Source organism: Narcine bancroftii, chromosome 4, assembly GCF_036971445.1.
Source record: "Narcine bancroftii isolate sNarBan1 chromosome 4, sNarBan1.hap1, whole genome shotgun sequence".
Lineage (NCBI taxonomy): Eukaryota > Metazoa > Chordata > Chondrichthyes > Torpediniformes > Narcinidae > Narcine > Narcine bancroftii.
Genome location: NC_091472.1, coordinates 64,357,563 through 64,377,808, shown reverse-complemented (window position 1 = coordinate 64,377,808; position 20,246 = coordinate 64,357,563). Strand labels below are relative to the sequence as shown.

Genomic DNA, 20,246 nt, shown 5'->3' with positions numbered 1-20,246 from the left:
TCAGGAGACGGGTGAGGATATGTCAATGATGACTGTCTGCAGAAGACTTCATGAACAGAAGTACAGAGGCTACACTGCAAGATGCAAACCATGGCAAAGGTTTGGATCTTGGTCAGTTCTTTTACTCCTCCACAAACTGCTCTTGCCATCGCTCTAATACAGGTTAATCTTGGTCCCATCTGTCCTCAAGACCTTTTTCCAGAATTCTGCAGGCTCTTTTAAATACTTCTTGGCAAACTTTCATCCTTTCTGTGGCTAACTAATTGTTTGCATCTTGCAAATGCCTCTGCATTTCTGTTTATGAAGTCTTTTACAGACAGTAGACATACCCATACCTGCCTCCTGAAGAGTGTTTCTGATCTGTCAGACATACGTTTGGAGATTTTTCTTCATTATGATGAGAATTCTTCTGTCATCAGCAGTGGAGATCTTCCTTGGAATACCAGTCCCTTTGCAATTACTGAATTCACCAGCAGGCTCTTTCTTCTTAATGATGTTCCTAACAGTTGATTGTGGTAATCGTAATGTTTGGGCGATGTTTCTTACTGTTTTATTCTTGTTTTTAAGCCTCATAATTGCTTCTTTGACTTCACTGACATGTCACATGTTGAAAAATTACAAGTACAAAGCTGATCAAAAGTTTAGAATCAAGCCTAGCTCTCATATACTGCACCAATAAAACAATTAAACATATCTGAGTACTCATTCACTTGTGAAGCCAAATGTCCCAAACATTATGGTGCCCTGATGAGGGGACTATGTATAAAAAGTGCTGTCATTTCTACATGGTCAAACCAAAATATATACAAATGACCTTGAATAAAATCTGGAATGTGCACCTTAATTACATGCGAACTGTTTGATTTCAAATTTAAAACTGTGGAGCATAGGGGCAAATAAAGGAAGAATGTGTCTTTGTCCCAAACATTATGAAGAGCACAGTACATCCATCAACAGCAGAATCTGTTCAATTCCATGTTTCTACATTGTTGTAGAAACGCTTCCACCAGCGTTGTCTCCGCTCCATCCTCAACATCCATTGGAGCGCTTACATCCCTAACGTCGAAGTACTCGAGATGGCAGAGGTCGACAGCATCGAGTCCACGCTGCTGAAGATCCAGCTGCGCTGGATGGGTCACGTCTCCAGAATGGAGGACCATCGCCTTCCCAAGATCCTGTTATATGGCGAGCTCTCCACTGGCCACCGTGACAGAGGTGCACCAAAGAAAAGGTACAAGGACTGCCTAAAGAAATCTCTTGGTGCCTGCCACATTGACCACCGCCAGTGGGCTGATAACGCCTCAAACCGTGCATCTTGGCGCCTCACAGTTTGGCGGGCAGCAACCTCCTTTGAAGAAGACCGCAGAGCCCACCTCACTGACAAAAGGCAAAGGAGGAAAAACCCAACACCCAACCCCAACCAACCAATTTTTCCCTGCAACCGCTGCAATCGTGTCTGCCTGTCCCGCATCGGACTTGTCAGCCACAAACGAGCCTGCAGCTGACGTGGACTTTTTACCCCCTCCATAAATCTTCGTCCGTGAAGCCAAGCCAAAGAAAGAAAGAAGAAGAAGAAAGACATTGTTGTAAAAGGCATACAAATGCATAGCAGAAAGCAGGAAGAGGAAGAGATCCAGGATAAGGAGAAGAGGAGCTAATAAAAGGTTGAGGAAGTGGAGACTAATAATTATGAGTAAAGTATGCCACCAAGCCTAATACCCCACAATACTGACAGGAAGTTAAAGGGAAGTAAGTGACAAGAAAAATACCTTTCTGATGAGGAACTATTTATCTGAAATTTTAATTCTATTTCTCTATCCCTGACTTGCTTTGTATGCCCAGAATTTACTGTTTTTAATTCTAATTTACAGCAGCACATTTTTTTTTTCCCATTTTGGTTTACACATTGTCAAGAAACCATGACAACCAACCATGCTGGTGGTATCATATACTTGTTTCCAAGGACACAGTGTAGGCAAAGTTTCCACATTAATTAACAGGACTAAATGGAAGCAGAAATTAACTACTATTTCACCTGCTGAAAATTTGATATCCGATATATTTTCCTTCCTGTGATGAAAAGCTACTATATCTTCCAAGGTATCAGCATTAACTACATGAAAACTTCCATCATTTAGCCCAACAGCTATGACTTTCCCATCTGGTGAAAAAGTACAACATCTCCCACCTAAAAGAGAACCAAGAACAGCAGTGTATTAAATTTTCAAATCAAAAATGCTGAATTCAAATCAAAATGCTGAATTCTAAATATGCATTTTTCTAGTAGCTATTTTTAATGGAATGTTTCCATCTTCTACCTTAGATCAATTAGCAATTTATTAATGTCAGTAGGTTGGTGCTTCTTGCATTGTTTTTGGAGATTTTAAAACTAATATTGACAGAATTTTCACATATAAAGTAAAATATCTGAAGTTGTAAGATCAAACAATACACACACACACATCAGGAAATTTATTGTTAAACATTGCTCAAATAGGCTTTTCAATTCATGCGATTAAGATCATAACATTGGAATTATCTGAGATCTGTGGTCCATATTGAAAAACTATTCAAATGCTGTAGAACAGGGGTCCCCAAACTTTTTAGACCATCGACCCCTTTATTGTTTCTTGATCTCTCATAGACCCCCAGTCATGTACAAAAATGAATAAATACATTAGTAGACATGTAGTTTCCATATGCATTAATGAGGGAAACCGCATATCATATGCATGGTGTCTGTGCCTCCCAGCAATGCCCCAATCACCAAGAAACAAATCTGTAAGCAAGTCATTACAATAACAGTTAAAAAAAAATCCTTTGCTTCTGGCTGGGAGGATACCTAATGGAGCTGGGTCCAAGTCTTTAGCATTGGCGACGACTCCATTCTCAACACCAGGTGCGGTGCTGTCTGCATCAAAGAAATCACCTCAGGCTCCGAGAGGAGCGGGGACCTTGGGCTCCCAGCAGGAGTGGGGACCTCAGGCTATACAATTCTTTCAATCCCAAAAGTTCAATTGACCCTCTGGTGTTTATCGATCTCCTTTCATTTTTCGAACCCTTGGGTAGTCCCATTAACCCCCAGGGGTCAATATTGACCACTCTGGAGAAGATTGAATAATTTATGTAATATATTACAGAGCATACTTGTCTTCGTACAAGACTAGGTTTGAAATAGTCTGTTCAGTTGTTTTCACTTCATGTAAAATCTTAGGATTAAGTTCATGAAAGGAATATAGTGATGATTCCTGTTATTTGGGAAGGCTAAATAAGCCATGTTTATTCTTTTCAGGTTATGACTGAATTCATACAGATTGATAAAAATAAACCTATTTTAATTTGATAAGGTCCCTGTAAGAAATTGAATTCTTTCTCCATTCTCATATCTTTCTTTATGCTCTCTGAAGCCCCTTTCACACTTGCAAGTGATCCCAGGAATAAAACAGCAATTGGCCTTTAAAATGCCAAGTGTGAAAGCAAAATCAGCTCAATACCAGCATCAGATGCCTCAACTCCTAGTACAATCCCCGGTGTCTGAAGATGCCGGTATTGTAATCACGCAAGTGTGAAATGGGTAATTGCACCAGTAGAAGGTAGAACAGTCCTAACTCCAGGGATGGCTCCTTGCAATTGTGAAAGCATTCAAGTGTCCCAGTTAGGAGTGGTCAAATGTGAAAAGCCAAACCCCATTCCTATCCTGTGACATTGAATGGCCAATTTAGTGGAATGCAAGTGTGAAAGGGGCTCTAGATAGTTAAGCAAAAACCTGGCAAATGAAATGTTATGTGGGGAAATTCAGTCAGAGGAATCAATTGGTAGTTAATTATCTGAAAGGAGAGAGTCTGCAAATGAGTATCCAGAGAGATCTATGTTCTAGTGCATGAACCACTAAAAGTTAGGAATAGTCCAACAAGTAAAGTAAATGGCATGTTAAAGAAAAAGAAGATATTGTTGAAGCTTTACTGAGTGTTAGTGAGGCCACACCTTCAATGCTGTACCCAGATTTGGTCACTCACCTTAAAAACACTATTGCAGCATTAGAAGCAGTCCAAAGAAAATTACTGGATTTATTCCAAGAAGCTAGATAGTAGGGGTTGTATTTTTTTGAAAGAGAGGTGATGTACTACAAATATAAGAGGGTCTGACAGCATGGATGTTGAGTTGTTTCCATTAATGATCAAGGGGATATAGCTGCAAAATAAGGGACTAGACATTTAAAACTAAGATGCATTCTTGTGTTCTTGGATTCTCAAAACTTAATCCAATTTTTGCAACTGATTTTTAATCCTGCTTAATCTAAAATGTACTTGGTCTTAACTCCAAAACAAAAATTGATTTCCCATTTCACCATTCTCAGCTCAATTTTAAATGTGAGCTTACTGTTTACCGTGTGAAATTTGAGCACAAGAGGAAAATTACCTATACACACTGTTCCTCTGCCATCATTTCATCAGAAACAGGCATTTGCATGGAATTAAGCAGTGAAAATTTGGCTCTCAGATATCCCAAAAGAGAAAGTAACTATTGCACACACTTGCTATGCATTTATTAATTAACCTTCATAGTGCTTTATCTACAGGAAAACTATTTTTGAACTCAATACCATAATAGCAGAATGCTTTGATGGAATTAACAAAAAAAGGTCAGATACAGATGACAGTTTCTAAAAATTGGAACATGCTCTATTTCATTAAAACATTGCAAAGAGGCAGAGTTTGTTTACATCATAACCTGGATAACCTTGTCAGGGCTTTAAAGGGCAAGTTTGCTGGGCCAAAGCATGTTAGAGAACAGAAAACAGCCTGATTAGCAAAAGGTGGTAACAGAATGATGAAGAGGTATTGACAGATGCAAAATCTCTCCCTTCTGCTGGCTGCAAAAAATTAGTGACTTTTAATAGCTTTTAAATATCTCCAGCGTGATTCCCCTGTAGTTTGAGCAGTCTAATTTCTCGCCTTTGTTTTTGTACAGGGTGATGATGATGGCATCACAAAGGTCCTGAGGCAGCTTTCCCTGGACCCAGCAGAGCATGAAAAATTCATGCAGTTTGGCATGCAGAGTTTTGCTGCCAGCCTTCCAGCGCATGATGTCCTGTTTTGCAGAAACTGCCAAAATGTTTGGCCTGGAAGTCAGCCTGAAGAAAACTGAGGTCCTCCATTAGCCAGCTCCCCACCGTGACTACCAGCCCCTCCACATCTCCATCGGGCACACAGAACTCAAAACGGTCAACCAGTTTACCTACCTCGGCTGCACCATTTCATCTGATGCAAGGAACGACAACGAGATAGACAACAGACTCGCCAAGGCAAATAGCGCCTTTGGAAGACTACACAAAAGAGTCTGGAAAAACAACCACCTGAAGAAACACACAAAGATCAGCGTGTACAGTGCCGTTGTCATACCCAAGCTCCTGTTCAGCTCTGAATCATGGGTCATCTACCGGCATCACCTACGGCTCCAAGAACGCTTCCATCAGCGCTGTCTCCGCTCCATCCTCAACATTCATTGGAGTGACTTCATCACCAACATCGAAGAGCTGGCAGAGTCCGCAAGCATCGAATCCATGCTGCTGAAGACCCAACTGCGCTGGGTGGGTCACGTCTCCAGAATGGAGGACCATCGCCTTCCCAAGATCGTGTTATATGGCGAGCTCTCCACTGGCCACTGAGACAGAGGTGCACCAAAGAAGAGGTACAAGGTCTACTTAAAGAAATCTCTTGGTGCCTGCCACATTGACCACCGCCAGTGGGCTGATATCACCTCCAACCGTGCATCTTGGCGCCTCACAGTTCGACGGGCAGCAACCTCCTTTGAAGAAGACCGCAGAGCCCACCTCACTGGCAAAAGACAAAGGAGGAAAAAACCAACACCAAATCCCAACCAACCAATTTTCCCTTGCAACCGTGCCTGCCTGTCCCGCATCGGATTTGTCAGTCACCAATGAGCCTGCAGCAGAAGTGGACATACCCCTCCACGAAGCCGAGCCAAAGAAAAAAGAAGAAAAATATCTCCAACATAATGAAACATCTTGAGGTGCAAAAATATTTACTTCATGGTCAGATCTTCAAATACCCCAACAGTAATGTGGTGACTAGTGTGATGGAACCACTGTATTACTGTTTGTACATGTATGGCTGATCCGACCCTTGCTGATTGTACCTGTGGCTCCTCCCCCTTGATTCCCTCAATAAAGGCGGCAACGGCTTAACCCCTCCCCCAGAACAAGCTCGGGTCTCGGATCAACAACATAAGATGTGCCATCAGTTTATGGTAATAAAAGCCTATCATTCACGTAACTTCTAGTCTTTAGAGTTGCTGATAGCACATCAATTTTATTACCATAATTTTTTTTGGAATGGACAAGTTGCTGAGGCCAGAGAGGCTGGACACCAGAAGCATCCAACAAATTCGAACTCTGGCTGCATTGCTTCAACCTGTTTCTGTCGGCCTCCACCGAGATCGTACAATCTGATGCAGATAAACTGCACTTACTGTTCTCACTATGTTTATCTGATGATCAAAGACTGCAAGACATTCATGAAGCCATGGACATTCTGCAAGGCCAGTACCTGGCCCAGGTGAATGAAGTCTAGGCCAGGTACGTCCTTGCCATGCATAAGTAGTAGTCCGGGGAGTCGATCAAGGATTATCTTTGGGTTCTGCAAGCCCTTGGACAGGCCTGCAGCTGCAAGACCGTATCAGCAGAGGAGTACATGCAGGAGCTGATCTGAGATGCCTGTGTAGATTGGATTACATTTGCCAGCAACTGCTAGAACAGGGTGAGCTAAAAATTTCAGAAAGCCATTGAACTGGCTAAAACCCTGGAAGTAGGCCTCCACAATGTAGACTCCTTCTTATCTGATAATGTGGCCGCCACATGGGGAACGAGGGTGCCATCATCTTGAGACATGGGATCACAGACCCCAACCTGAGTTCCGCCACCACTGCCATCAGGAGCACCCCAGGAAGCACTGCCAGGTGAAGAACGTGCTCTGTTCTGGCTGCGAGAAGAAAGGACATTACTCGAAGGTATTCAAATCTAAGTAACCTTCTAATCCGAGCAGCGGAACAACAGACCATGTGCGCGCCGTGGAATCTGTCATCTTACCAGACCACGAGCCAGTACAGCAGGTTAAACAATTATGCTACTACACCGCCATCTTACCAAACCACAAGCCAATACAGCAGGTTAGACAATGATGCTATTACACCGCCATCTTACCAGACCATGAGCCAGTACAATGGGTTAGACAGTGACACTACTCTGGCTTCAGTCATGCAAGACCACCGGACAGACTGAACCTGTGATGGATATGAACCTACTTTACCCTGCTGGACATTTTTTTTCACAAAGACGGGGTGAATGTAGTGGAACCTGTATTACTGTTTGTACATTTATGGCTGAACCACCCCTTGCTGATTGCACCTGTGGCTCCTCCCTCTTGATTCCTCTAACAAAGGCAGCAATGCCATAATCCCTCCCCCAGAACAAGCTCAAATCTTGGGTCAACAACATGAGATATGCCACCAGTTTAGGGTAATAAAAGCCTGACAGGTAATTTATAGTTTTTGGAGTTACTGATAGCACATCAACCAGGTTATCCTAGTATGGAGTTCTGAAGAGTGGTGGCAGATTATTAATTTGAAATAAATCTGAAAGCATTCTAAATTAAAATACAAAAATATGGAAGTTCTGGAAGAAGCTCATTTTAAATTGATCATTGTAAATTGTAGTAATTGCTGATACTGTTAATAATGCTGATGCTGTCCACTGATTATAATATCTGTTTGAGTTTAAGTAAATAAAATATTCAAAAAGCTTATTTTTAAAAAACCCTCATGAGAGTGATGTTGCATCACCTAATTCTGAAGGTGCATTGATAATGCAAATGATAATAAAGATCGAGGATTGAAACAAAAGTAAATGGCATGACATGTTCACTACAAAACTGCCATTGTCAATAAACAATTCTTGCAGAAAATGAGTACTTAATGGAAGTCAATCTCAAATTTTACACACGGAGAATAGAATCTCATGTAATCTTTAAGTTGAACCGTAGGTCTAAATCAATTGCCCTTTTAAAGTCAAAGACTGTGTTCTTTCATGATGTAACATGGACAAAAACAGCCAATTGGAAGGAGAAATTTGGAGTTAGTTGTTTCTTACAAGTGTTGCAGTACAATTTCACTGAGAGAGTAAGTACAAGGCAGGATCTCTCAACTGTTTGTATGCAGGACTATGTTGTAAATTTGGAAACAGGACTAAATTTTTCATGATCATAATGGAAATTACAGATTGCTTTTTCTAAAAAAGACATTTAAAGTGAAAATCTATAATTCCCTAAATGCAAGATTTCTGGTTTTAATCATTTTGTTTTAATATGCAAATGTGGTGATATGTAATTACACCACTAGGTCACCAGGGGTCATCTTGGTGACCATGTATATAAAGCTGTCTGATACTCGCACTGCTGGTGTGGTTATTGTCAGTACAATTTAATAAACTAATATCATAGCTACTAGGATGGAAGTTGCTTCTGCTCCAACGCACGTTCCCGACCACTTGGAGACTCTTCCTGAGGAATGGAATCCGGGACAAGCAGCACACACGTGTATCAGAGGACAGAGATGGCGAGGGACTCCGGTACTGGAATCGTGGTGGAATGTGGGGAAGACCACAGAAGTACGATAGGGAAGGTAAGAAATGACCAAGAGCCCTGCCTGCCCGTGGGTTTACCGGTACAGGCGCCGCCGACCCTAAACCCCGGTCTGATCAGAAAAGGGCCACTTCAAGCGTCGGTGGAAGGATCTCCACAAGTCGTGCTCCTGATTGCAATGTATGTGCAGAATTCCCGACCACTCCAGAGCCAGGGAAAGCAGACACCACTACTGTCACTCCCCCAGCAGCAGTTTCCCCAGTACCACGGAGACTTGACGCTACTGCTGGGATCCCCCCTAAGCCTGCTGCAAATGTCCCAAAGCCAGAGACTCAGCCAACAGCCTCAAGCACCCAGGTTACTCCTCTGGCAGACACAAGCCCCACAGAGGCTCTACCAGCAGCTCCTAATACCCCGAGGGTCCGCCCTTGCTATACCTAGACCTAGAGACCACGTGGAGACCGGGAACGACCCCCAGGGTCCCCCCCACATTACCTAAGAGACCAGAGACTGTGGCTTAGCCATGTGCTGTGACCAGACAGGCTGAAGCTCAACCCCAGAAATCTTGGAGCCGTCACGCACTTTGGCCGCTGGCAGAGATGCTTTCTGAATTACGTGGAGGGTGCTGAGGCATCAGAAAAAGAGCTATTAATGCTGCTGTTAGCGCAGCTGGGAGACCACCCTTACTCCCTTATACAGGATGCCAGGTCTACCAAGAGGCAATGAGCACTTTACAGAGGCATTATAGTAAAGAGTCTGGAAAAACAACCAACTGAAAAACCTCACAAAGATAAGCGTATACAGAGCCGTTGTCATACCCACACTCCTGTTCGGCTCCGAATCATGGGTCCTCTACCGGCACCACCTACGGCTCCTAGAACGCTTCCACCAGCGTTGTCTCCGCTCCATCCTCAACATCCATTGGAGCGCTTACATCCCTAATGTCAAAGCACTCGAGATGGCAGAGGTCGACAGCATCGAGTCCACGCTGCTGAAGATCCAGCTGCGCTGGATGGGTCACATCTCCAGAATGGAGGACCATCGCCTTCCCAAGATCGTGTTATATGGCGAGCTCTCCACTGGCCACCGTGACAGAGGTGCACCAAAGAAAAGGTACAAGGACTGCCTAAAGAAATCTCTTGGTGCCTGCCACATTGACCACCGCCAGTGGGCTGATAACGCCTCAAACCGTGCATCTTGGCGCCTCACAGTTTGGCAGGCAGCAACCTCCTTTGAAGAAGACCGCAGAGCCCACCTCACTGACAAAAGGCAAAGGAGGAAACACCCAACACCCAACCCCAACCAACCAATTTTCCCCTGCAACTGCTGCAATCATGTCTGCCTGTCCCGCATCGGACTTGTCAGCCACAAACAAGCCTGCAGCTGACGTGGACTTTTTACCCCCTCCATAAATCTTCGTCCGCGAAGCCAAGCCAAAGAAAGATAGTAAGGGGCATAGCGAACTCCACTCCACTCCAGGCTCATGACCAGGTCACAACAAGTAGGGGAGTCTGCCAGAGACTTTATATTCTCTCTGAAAGACCTGGCGAGAGGCTGCAACTTTAAAGGAGTATGCGGTGGACCTTATTAGGGACAGACTGTTGCGGGCATACAATCCACTGAGACGAGACATCAATTGCTGGAGAAAGGAATAGTAGAGCTAGATGAGGCAGAGACTATTGCAGAAGCTTTAGAAACCACCAGGAAAGAATTGGAGGAGTATTCACAGGACCCTGGGGCTGGGGCAAACGTCACACTGCTGGACTCTCTAGCCCCACAAAAAGTATGCTGCCTCACATGAATCCACAGCAGCACACCTTGAGGGTCACAAGTGATTTTTCTGTGGACAAAGAAAGCACCCCAAAGCCCTCTGCCAGAGAAAATGTCTGTCCCAACTGTGGAAAATGTGGGTAACAGCCAAGGCCCATTCTCATGCTAATGAGAGGTGGGAAAGCTCTTCTTTCTCCACAAACAAACAAAAGAAGAAGAATGCCATGTGCAGTTGGCCATCTTGGACAAATGCTACAGAGCAGAGGACACAGTCTTCAGGAGACGAATATGACGCCAAGTACTATCGAATGGAAGGACACGAAGGACACGCCAGTCTTGCTTCCCTACGCATGAATTAGGTGAGTCCACACAATTCATCTGATGCCACTGTGTGCATCAAAATTAATGATGTTTGGGTAAATTGCTTAATAGATAGTGGAAGCACTGAAAATTTTATTGACCAACGTTAGTCAACCACCTTACCCTTGAGTGAGCACCAGATCCTGTTAGCAGCCAGCCAAAATTTTGCAGGGTTACTCTAGAAATCCAGGGCACAAAATACAATGAGTTCAGACTACTAGTACTCCCTCACCTCTGTGCCCCAGTACTTTTGGGGTTAGATTTTCAGTGCCAGTTAGAAAGCATTACAATAGTGCACAACGGGCCTCACCCCCCACTACGCCTCACAAAGAAACAACACTGCAGCCTGTCTGTCCTGAACATAGAATCCCCTCCGCTGTTCACACACCTGACCCCAGAATGCACACCAATAGCCACAAAGAGCAAGAGGCACAGCCCGAGGGACAGAGCCTTCATTAGGACAGAGATCCGCAGGCTACTACAGGAGGGCATCATAGAGCAGAGCACCAGCCCCTGGACAGCCCAGGTGGTTGTAGTAAAGTCGGAGAAAAACTGCGCATGGTAGTGGATTACAGCCAGACAATCAACAAATTTACACAACTAGATGCCTAGCATAGCGGACATGGTCATCAACATTGCACAGTATAAGGTGTTCTCTACCATAGACCTGAAGGCAGCATACCACCAACTGCCCATTAGAAACAGTGATCGCATTTACACGGCATTTGAGGCAAACGGCAGGCTGTATCAATTTCTGTGACTCCCCTTCGATGTCACCAATGGGATGTCCCTGTTTCAGAGATTGTATTCCACCCCAGGAGATTCAATGAGCCCCCGGACGCGCTGTCCAGAAGCATTTGTGCCATCCTTAACCACACGTCCCAGTTGCAGAGCTTGCACAATGAGCTGGGCCACCCGGGGGTCGCTAGACTGTTTCACTTCATTAAAACCCAAAACCTCCCATTTTCAGTAGAGGAAGTGAGGTCAGTGAACAAGAGCTGCCCCATCTGTGCGGAATGCAAACCGCAATTTTACCGGCCAGAAAAGCCACACTGATAAAAGCTACCAAACCTTTCGATCGCCTCAGCCTCGATTTTAAAGGCCCGCTCCCGTCCAATAATAGAAATGTCTATTTCCTAAACATAATAGATGAATATTCCGTTTCCCCTTCACAATCCCATGTTCTGATGTATCAGCACCCACTGTTATAAAATGCCTCCAACCCATCTTCAGCATATTTGGGTACCCGAACTACATACACAGACAGGGGTGCTGCTTTCTTGAGCGCAGAAGTACAGTAGTACCTGCATGAGAGAGGCATTGCTACCAGCCGCACTACAAGTTACAATCCCAGGGGGAATGGACGTTGAAAGGGAAAATGCCACTATGTGAAAAATGGAACATTTACCTTTCTTAAGTTTACGCACCGCCAACATACGATGGTTGAAGGAGAGTTCCCAAATTCGTAATGTTTTGTCATCACTCACAGTAGCACAGACAGGAAGAGTAGGATGGGCTGCTAGGCCCCAAACCTCTCCTTCCATATGACCCTGAATGGATGAAACAAGATAAATATTATTCAATATGCAACAAAAATGTTATAAATCGAACAGGGAAAAAGAAAAAAAATTTGCATTTAAAAATTAACCTGCTCATTGACTGCAGAGATTTTAAAAATCAATTGATGGTTGACTTTGAAATAGAAAGTATAGGAAACATTCAGGTCAGGCAATATCGATGGAAAGAAACCAGAATTAATATTTCAGGTCTGAGACCCTGAAACAGAATTAGGAGGGAGAAAAACAAGTTAATTTTCAGTTTCAGAGAAGAAGAGGGATGAATGGGCAGCAAAAAGAGACTATCTCTTATAGGGTAAAACCAAATGGGTAAATGTCGCAATAGAAGCAGATTATGCTTTTTTGTCTTAATGTCTTGCTAATTGCAGGGTTTTGTTACATACTCAGCCAACCAGGCTATACCAATGGAGTGAAAAAAACTGTGCCAAATTTCACAGATGGAGGACTGAGATATATGAACATTTCTGATACAAAAAAAAGAGTGAAAGAGAAAATTATTTAAAAAATTGAGAATTCAAGTTGTATTTAAACATTGCTGGAGAAATTCAGCAAGGCACGCAGCATTCGTTATTTAGCAAAGATAAAGATAAAGATAAAGATACATAACCAATGTTTTAGGCCTGAGCCCTTCATTAAAGTTTGAGCAAAAATCAGGTAGGCTCCTGAATAAAATGGTGGAGGAGGAGGAGGGGGCCAGGCCCACACACAGGGACATAGATGGATATGAGTGGAAGGGCAAAAGAGAAAAAAAATTGATAAGGAAGGGAATAGCTCTCTGAACAGAGAAGGATTGGGTGGGGCAAAGAGCTGGACGAAACTAGATAAGGTTCTTTCAGGTGGACCCTCCGCCTTGAGGGCGACAGCAAGAAAGGATCTTGCGGACTCACCTTTCAGGTGGCAGCCCAAGAAGGCTGGTTGCAGAGTTGCCTGGTACACCTGAAAGGGCCTATTCATATCCAGAGGCACCTTGTAATGCCTCCGGATTTGATGGAGGCGGGCAACTGGTGCGGCAGCGCCATGTCAAAAATAGGTGGCATAGCAATGGCTGTCTTCCCTACCCATAATCCCCAAGCAGTTGGAACCGCTCTGTGTTTCCCTCAACAGTTTCAGCTGTGTGGGGGGATTATGGTTAGGGAAGACCACCATTGCTATGCTGCATTTTGAGCCAGAGAGTGCCCTGGTGCAAGAGCGGCCAACTGGAATGTAACAGCCCACAATGGCCGCCCCCCCGACGACTCCATTGGCCGCCTCTGCACTGCTGGCTACCCCTGCCCCGATGTCCCCCACCAGCCGCCCCTGCCCCGACATCCCCCGATGGCCGCCACTCCGACAGCTGCCACTACTCCAACATCCCCTGATGGCCGCCCCTGCCCTGACAGCTGCCACTGCCCCAACGACCCCCACCGGCCGCTCCTTCCCCGATGTCACCCACCGGCATCCTTGCCCCAACATCCCCTGCTGGCTGCCCCTGCCCCAAGTCCCCTGATGGCCATTTCTGCCCCCATCCCCCCCCACCAGCCACCCCTGCCCCTATGTCCCCCACTGGCCACTCCTGCCCCTAATGTCCCCCACCAGCCACCCCTGCCTCGACATTCCCCGCCAGTGTGGCGGGGGCTGACAGGCAGAGTGGCATGTGCAAGCACACCCCAGTGGTGCAGAGGGGCCATCAGGCAGTATGGAGTTGGGTCGCTGGCTGATGGAGTCATCAGCCCGCCCTCAGGCAGCCACTTACAATGGCTGTATATTCAGGTACGTTGGTGGAGTGCCACGCTCCGCTGATTATCTCTTCCAGAGGAGTGTTGGCGTCGGTGCCTCGAAGGCGCTTCTGCCACATTCAGGTGAGTATGTCTTTAGGCGCAAGGGGGGAGAATATGCGGTTTGACACAGGGGTGTTCAGGCCACCTGAAAGGGCCTATAGACAGATGGGGAAGAGTGGAAAGCAGTGGAGTAGCCTAACAGAAGCTGATGTTAATGCCATCTGGTTGGAGTGTTGCTCCTCCAATTTTCAGGTGGCCTTGTTTTGGGAATGTATGAGGCCACGATGACACCAGAGTGGGGAACAAAAATAACATGGCTGGCCACGTGGATATCTTGGTCATTCTGCATATTGAAAACCAGTATTCCCTCTGCCATAGGTGCCCTGTGATTAGTATTGAGGACTTGCTGCTGGCTGTTGATGGAGTAGCAGCTTTTTGAGGTTGCTCCAACTTACCCTTGTGACACAATGAGTTAATTAATTATATGCTTATAAAATGGATTAGAATTGGGTTAGTTGTTAGGTGCATGCATTTTACAGACAGAACAATGCCTTGCAAAGTCGGAGGGCTTTAGCAACATGTGCAAGCACACCCCAGAAACTGAAACTTTTGCAAAGTTGGGGCCTTGTTTTTGTAAAGCCTGAAAATTGCAACATTTGCAAACTGAAATATAAAAAATAACAGTACCTGGAACATCAGGAGGGGAGGGGCAGAGAAGGAGAGAGAAGGCAGTGAGCAGGAGGCAGTCTGAGAAAAGGTTGGACAGAAGAGGAGACTGCTGAAAAGGCTTCCATTTTCAAGACTGGGCAGAGTTCTAATATGGTAGCCTGAGTGTACTGGAAATCAGGAGTGACAGCTAGTTTTCCCAGTATGGCAAAGAGGAGAAGAACTCTGTAAGAAAAACCTGGAAAGAAGACGAGTTTCTTCTGGAAGACACTCCTGTTTGGGGTGTCCCAACAAGCAACAACCATCTCTCTGTAACCCTCCATAACTTTCCTGCCTGGTAATTCTAAGTAAAGCACTGAAGTTCGCTTGAATGTAATGAGTGTTTGATTCTGTGCACAGGATTGAAGATTACTGGAAACTGTAGCCTTGGAAAAGTGGACAGTGAAAGATTGGCCAGTAAGAAGGACTTCCTTGAAAACACATTACACACAGTTGCACTTAGATTAGGTTGGGAGGGGAGAGATTGTGTAAATAATTTAGTGTTGATCTTGTTGTTCTATACTCAGAGAATTAATTGCTTTGGTGTATTTTTATTGCTGCAGGTATATGGGGGTTCAGTGAACTTGTAACACCCTACTGTTTCCAACCCTTTTTTAGTCCTTATTCTTAAACTTCACTGAATTTATTTGGATTTACAACTGTAACAGTCTTTAACATTATTACTACAAGGAGTACTAAAGGTACTAGAAAAGAAGAGAACCTTCCTGTGTCGTTGGAATCTATGATGGAATTGCTTTGAAAATACAGAAACGAATCCTCTGATGGTTTACAACAATTCAGAAATGAGTTTAACCAGATGGATACAAAATCGAATTCTTTTCAAAACCTTCGAAGAACATGATAAATGTATTCAAGATAATGAAGCAATCATGACTATTTGGATGGAAAAGTGGATGATATGCAAAAGCCCCGTAAAAAGCTATCAAAGACTAATGAAAAGATAATGCAGAAGATTATTAACCTAGAAAACAGAAGTAGAAGAAATAACTTACAAATTCTGGTCTTGGAAGAGTCAACTGAGGGTGGACAACTCTCCCTTTTCTGGATCTCTCTGTCTCCATCTCAGGAGACAGACTCTCCACTGATATTTATTACAACACTCTAACTCCCACAACTACCTAAACAACACATCTTCCACCCTGTCCCCTGCAAGGACTCCATCCCCTTCTCTCAATTTCTCAATCTCCTCTGCATCTGGTCCCAAGATGAAGTCTTTCAGTCCAAAGCCTCTAAAATGTCTGTCTTCTTCCACCAACATGGCTTCTCCTCCACCACTATTAACTCATCCCTCACCCACATCTCCTCCATTCCCTGCTCATCTGCCCTAGCCCTCCAAGAAACAATAAACACAGAATCCACCTCGTCCTCACTTACCACCCCACCAGCCTCTGCATCCAACACATTATCTGCCAGAATTTCCAGCACTTACTACAGGACCCCACAACTAGACAATTTTTTTATTCACCTCCCCTCTCAGCCTTCCGTAGGAACCATTCCCTCTGTGACTCCCTTGTGCACTCTTCCTTCCCCACCCATCGCCCCCCAGTACCTTTCACTGTGGTCAAAGGAGGTGTAATACCTGCAACCACACCTCCTTCCTCACTTCACCTGTACCTCCAAAGTACTCACTTACTGCATCCGGTGCACATCGGAGAGACCGGTCACAGATTAGGAGATCGCTTCACCCAGCACTTCCTCTTCGTCCGCAACAAAAGTGACCTCCCCATTTTAATTCTGAGTCACACTTCCAAGCTCATATGTCTGTCCATGGCCTTTCACACTACCGCACTCTGACCACCCGCAGATTGGAGAAACACTTCATTTTTTGTCTGGGCACTCTCCAACCCCAAGGCATGAACATTGAGTTCACTGTATTCCACTAATCAGCTTGCTTTTCCCCTTCTCTCCCCCCCCCCCCACTTAACTAGTCATTCCAGTTCCTTTCTCTCCACCTAGCCTAGACTCCTCACCCCCTTCCTGCAGTCCTCCCCCCTTGTTTGGACATTTCTCATGTACCCCCACACCTTGATGAAGTGGCTCAAACCCAAAACGTTGGTGAAGGCACTGTTTGACCTGCTAAGTTTCTCCAGCATTTGTGTGTTTTTTCACTTTACCATGCATGGTGTCAATAGAATCCTGTGTTTTACCGTGGACAATCTATTAAATTCTTTGCAAGTTTTCTGTCATAATTGTTTGGACCTGGAGTTTTGCCGATTCTCCCCACGATAGATTGTGCACACCGATTGCTGACTTCTAAACCAACTCCTGGTTAGCGAGCTCGATTGATTATAATGTGTTTTCATGAATGTCAAACTAAGGAATCTAGTCACAGAGGAATGATTGATTACAAAGTTCATAAGATTGGGATCATTAATGATTATTCATTCGAGTTTATGAGTGAATATATTAAATAACAAGAAGATCATGTTGGAATTCTACAATCAACCTGTTAAGCCATCTTTGCTTTTTCCAGCACACCTTCAGATCATACTGAAGGACAATTCCAAGAAGAGGTTCCGTTCTGTAGAAGCCGCCCAGAAATTTTTAGATCTTCCATCTATTATATCCCTTATCTGAGTAACTGTTTCATTAATTCTCTGTACCTTATTCACTTCTTGAATCTTTTAGTGTTTAATTAATAGAATAAGGTCTTAACAAGTTAATGCCTTAAGTGTTTATACATTTTGATTAGTTTTTTTACTCACTTTATATTTTTTAGTCATATAAAATATTAAGCTTTTTGTTTCTGATTTAACTATTTAAATTAATATTTTAATATTTGTGTATTCTTTACTTTTCCATTGTTAATAATGATTAAAATGCATTATTAATATTGTGAAAACATAATGCTCATCACTGTTTCTGTCCTTGGCATTAGTAGCAGCAGCTATGTTTTGTCTTTTCTGGAACACATTCAAGGATTCATTGTAATATTGGAGTTTTGTCAGCAGAAGATTTTGGGATTGGCTATTTAATTAGTTGCATTCCGTCTGTCTATTGGACAGCTTTCTGGTTTTGGGAGGAGGGTGGGGTGGGGGGGGTTTAACATCTCTTTGGAAGCTCTTTTGGCTTTGAAAAGTGACATCTGTTTTCGATGATCTTATTTTCAATGCCTGCTCATTATAATTGGAATGTTCCTTATTTGCTGGCTTCTTACTTTTTTAAATAGTTAAAATGGATCAAATTATTAATTTACTTAGTTTTATCATTAAAGGCACAAAATAAGATTTTTGCTTACATTAAAAAATTTAAACTAATTCTATACATGTGAGCAGCAGTGACAACACATCTTTTTAGATGGTGGAACAGGTTACATTTTCATTCTTCATTGCAGGGTAAATCCAGAGGGGTATCAATTTTTACAGATCATCTGATTTCCTTTGTTCAACATAATGTGTCAGATAAAAAATGGTTGTTTTGTTATCGTGACAGGGAAATTATATAATAAATTGATAGGGTTTGCTAATGTTTATGTTCCAAATGTGGATTACCCTGGATTGTTTGAATTTTTTTTTCATCTTTGCTTGATCTGAGCCTTTACTCATTAGTGATGGGAGGAGCCTTTAATTGCTGGTTAGATCCGATTTTGGACTGATCATCTTCTAAACCAGCCATTTTCAATCTTTTTTATTTCAATTATTCAATCTTTTTTATTAAAATGTGATATTATTGATGTCTGGTGTTTTTTTCATTCAGAAGATAAGGAATTTTGTTTTTTTCTCACATTAATCATACATATTCTCACTTCCCTTATCCTTAAATAAATTAATTGACAATCTGGTAGTTAAACATACTTAGAAAACATTTTGGTCTACTGATAATTTCTCTTTCTAGTTGTATTTTTTTCTAATTATTTATTTAAACCTTCCATGATTGACCTAGCTTTTAAAGAATGGTGTAGATTACACATTAAATGTTTTAAAGATCTGTTTATTGAAGGGAGTCTCACTTCTTTTGAACAATTGTCAGTTAAATATAGCTTAACAAATTCTCATTTTTTTTGTTATTTACAGATTAGAGATTTTTTGCGATCTCAATTGCATACATTTCCTAAGAGCTTTGATAAGAATTTAATAGATTTAATTATATTTTTCCATTCGTTCAATATCTAACATTTATGGCATGTTGATGGGAATAAGAGGGCCTCCTTTAGATAAAATTTAAAAAGCCTGGGAACAGGACCTACAGTTTTCAATCTCTGAAGAAATTTGGAATGTAATTTTTAAATTGGTTAATGCCTCATCTTTATGTGTTTGCCACTCCCTCCTACAATTTAAACTAGTCCATTGGGCCCACATATCCTAAGTCAAATATCTTGCTTTTATGTGGATGTACCTCCTGGTTGTGATCCATGAAGATGCTTCACTAATTCATACATTTTGGACATTTCTGAGTCTTGGGAAATACTGGAAGGAAGTATTTCATACTTTTTCTCTAGTTTTTAAAGTAAAATTTAAGCATCTAATTTGCATGTATTAGCTTTTATTTCTCTTGTGACTAAGTGGGCAGTATTGCTTAGATGGAAGGACATTGCTCCACTACTCATGCTCCATGGTCACATGATGTTGTCATATTTAAATTTAGAGAAGAATCAATGCTCAATATCCGATTTTAATTTATAATTTCAAACACTGAGGGGACCTTTTTTGAATTATTTTCAATTACTTTGCTAAATAGCTTTGGTTTTGGAAGTGGGATTAAATTTTCTTTTTCTAATAAAATGTTCTGATAGTTTATTATATTAAGAATGCGGGGTACTGTGAATGAAATAGTATGATCTAAGTGTAGTGTATTCTGTACTCTTTCATTATTTGACTTTTAATATGTATTCTTATGTACTTTATTAATGTTGAATTTCAATAAAAATATTGAAAAAGTAAAGAAAACCACTGTTTTAATCGTACCTAATTGACTCATTATGTGCATGGTTTCATAACTCCAACGGAAATGGACCAATGACTATTTTTCTCAAACAAAATATTTCAGGAACAATTAGGTCTCCAGCAGTGGTTCTCAACCTTCCCCTTCCACTCACATACCACCTGAAGCAATTCCTTACTACTCTCAGTGTACTTATGGCATAGGGATTACTTCAGGTGGTACGTGAGTGGAAAGAAAAAGTTTGAAAACCACTGGTATAAACTAACCATATTTATCCCTATGGTGTGGTAATAGCCATGCAAAGAGGAAGTTTTGTCAGATGGGGTTATCTCACTAAAGCTAAAAAGTGCTAGATTATCTCTTCAAACCAAAAGATTGAGAAAAATTGACTCGGTAGCATCTGGTTGAAGAGCCAAAAGGTAGAAAGTACTCTCTGAATAAGATCATTTCTGTCTTGGGTCCCAGCTACTCAAAAGTTATACCAATGATTTAGAGGAGGGGACTAAATGTAATATTTC

General features: G+C 42.7%; 1 protein-coding gene across 9 annotated transcripts in view; it reads right to left on the bottom strand.

The window, feature by feature from the left end:
- LOC138760632 (echinoderm microtubule-associated protein-like 6) overlaps nt 1-20,246 on the bottom strand; it is a 371,242-nt gene that overhangs the window by 114,040 nt on the left and 236,956 nt on the right. For 8 of the 9 annotated variants that reach the window (XR_011355764.1, XR_011355765.1, XM_069931442.1 and 5 more), the window contains 2 exons: nt 12,196-12,337; nt 2,036-2,188 (listed from right to left, as the gene is read on the bottom strand). Coding sequence is in view for 7 of the 9 variants with exons in the window: in XM_069931442.1 (XP_069787543.1) it covers nt 2,036-2,188; nt 12,196-12,337 (295 nt within the window). In the remaining 2 variants the exon portion in view is untranslated. The remainder of the gene's footprint in view (nt 1-2,035; nt 2,189-12,195; nt 12,338-20,246) is intronic. The other variant, XM_069931445.1, reaches the window with a different exon arrangement.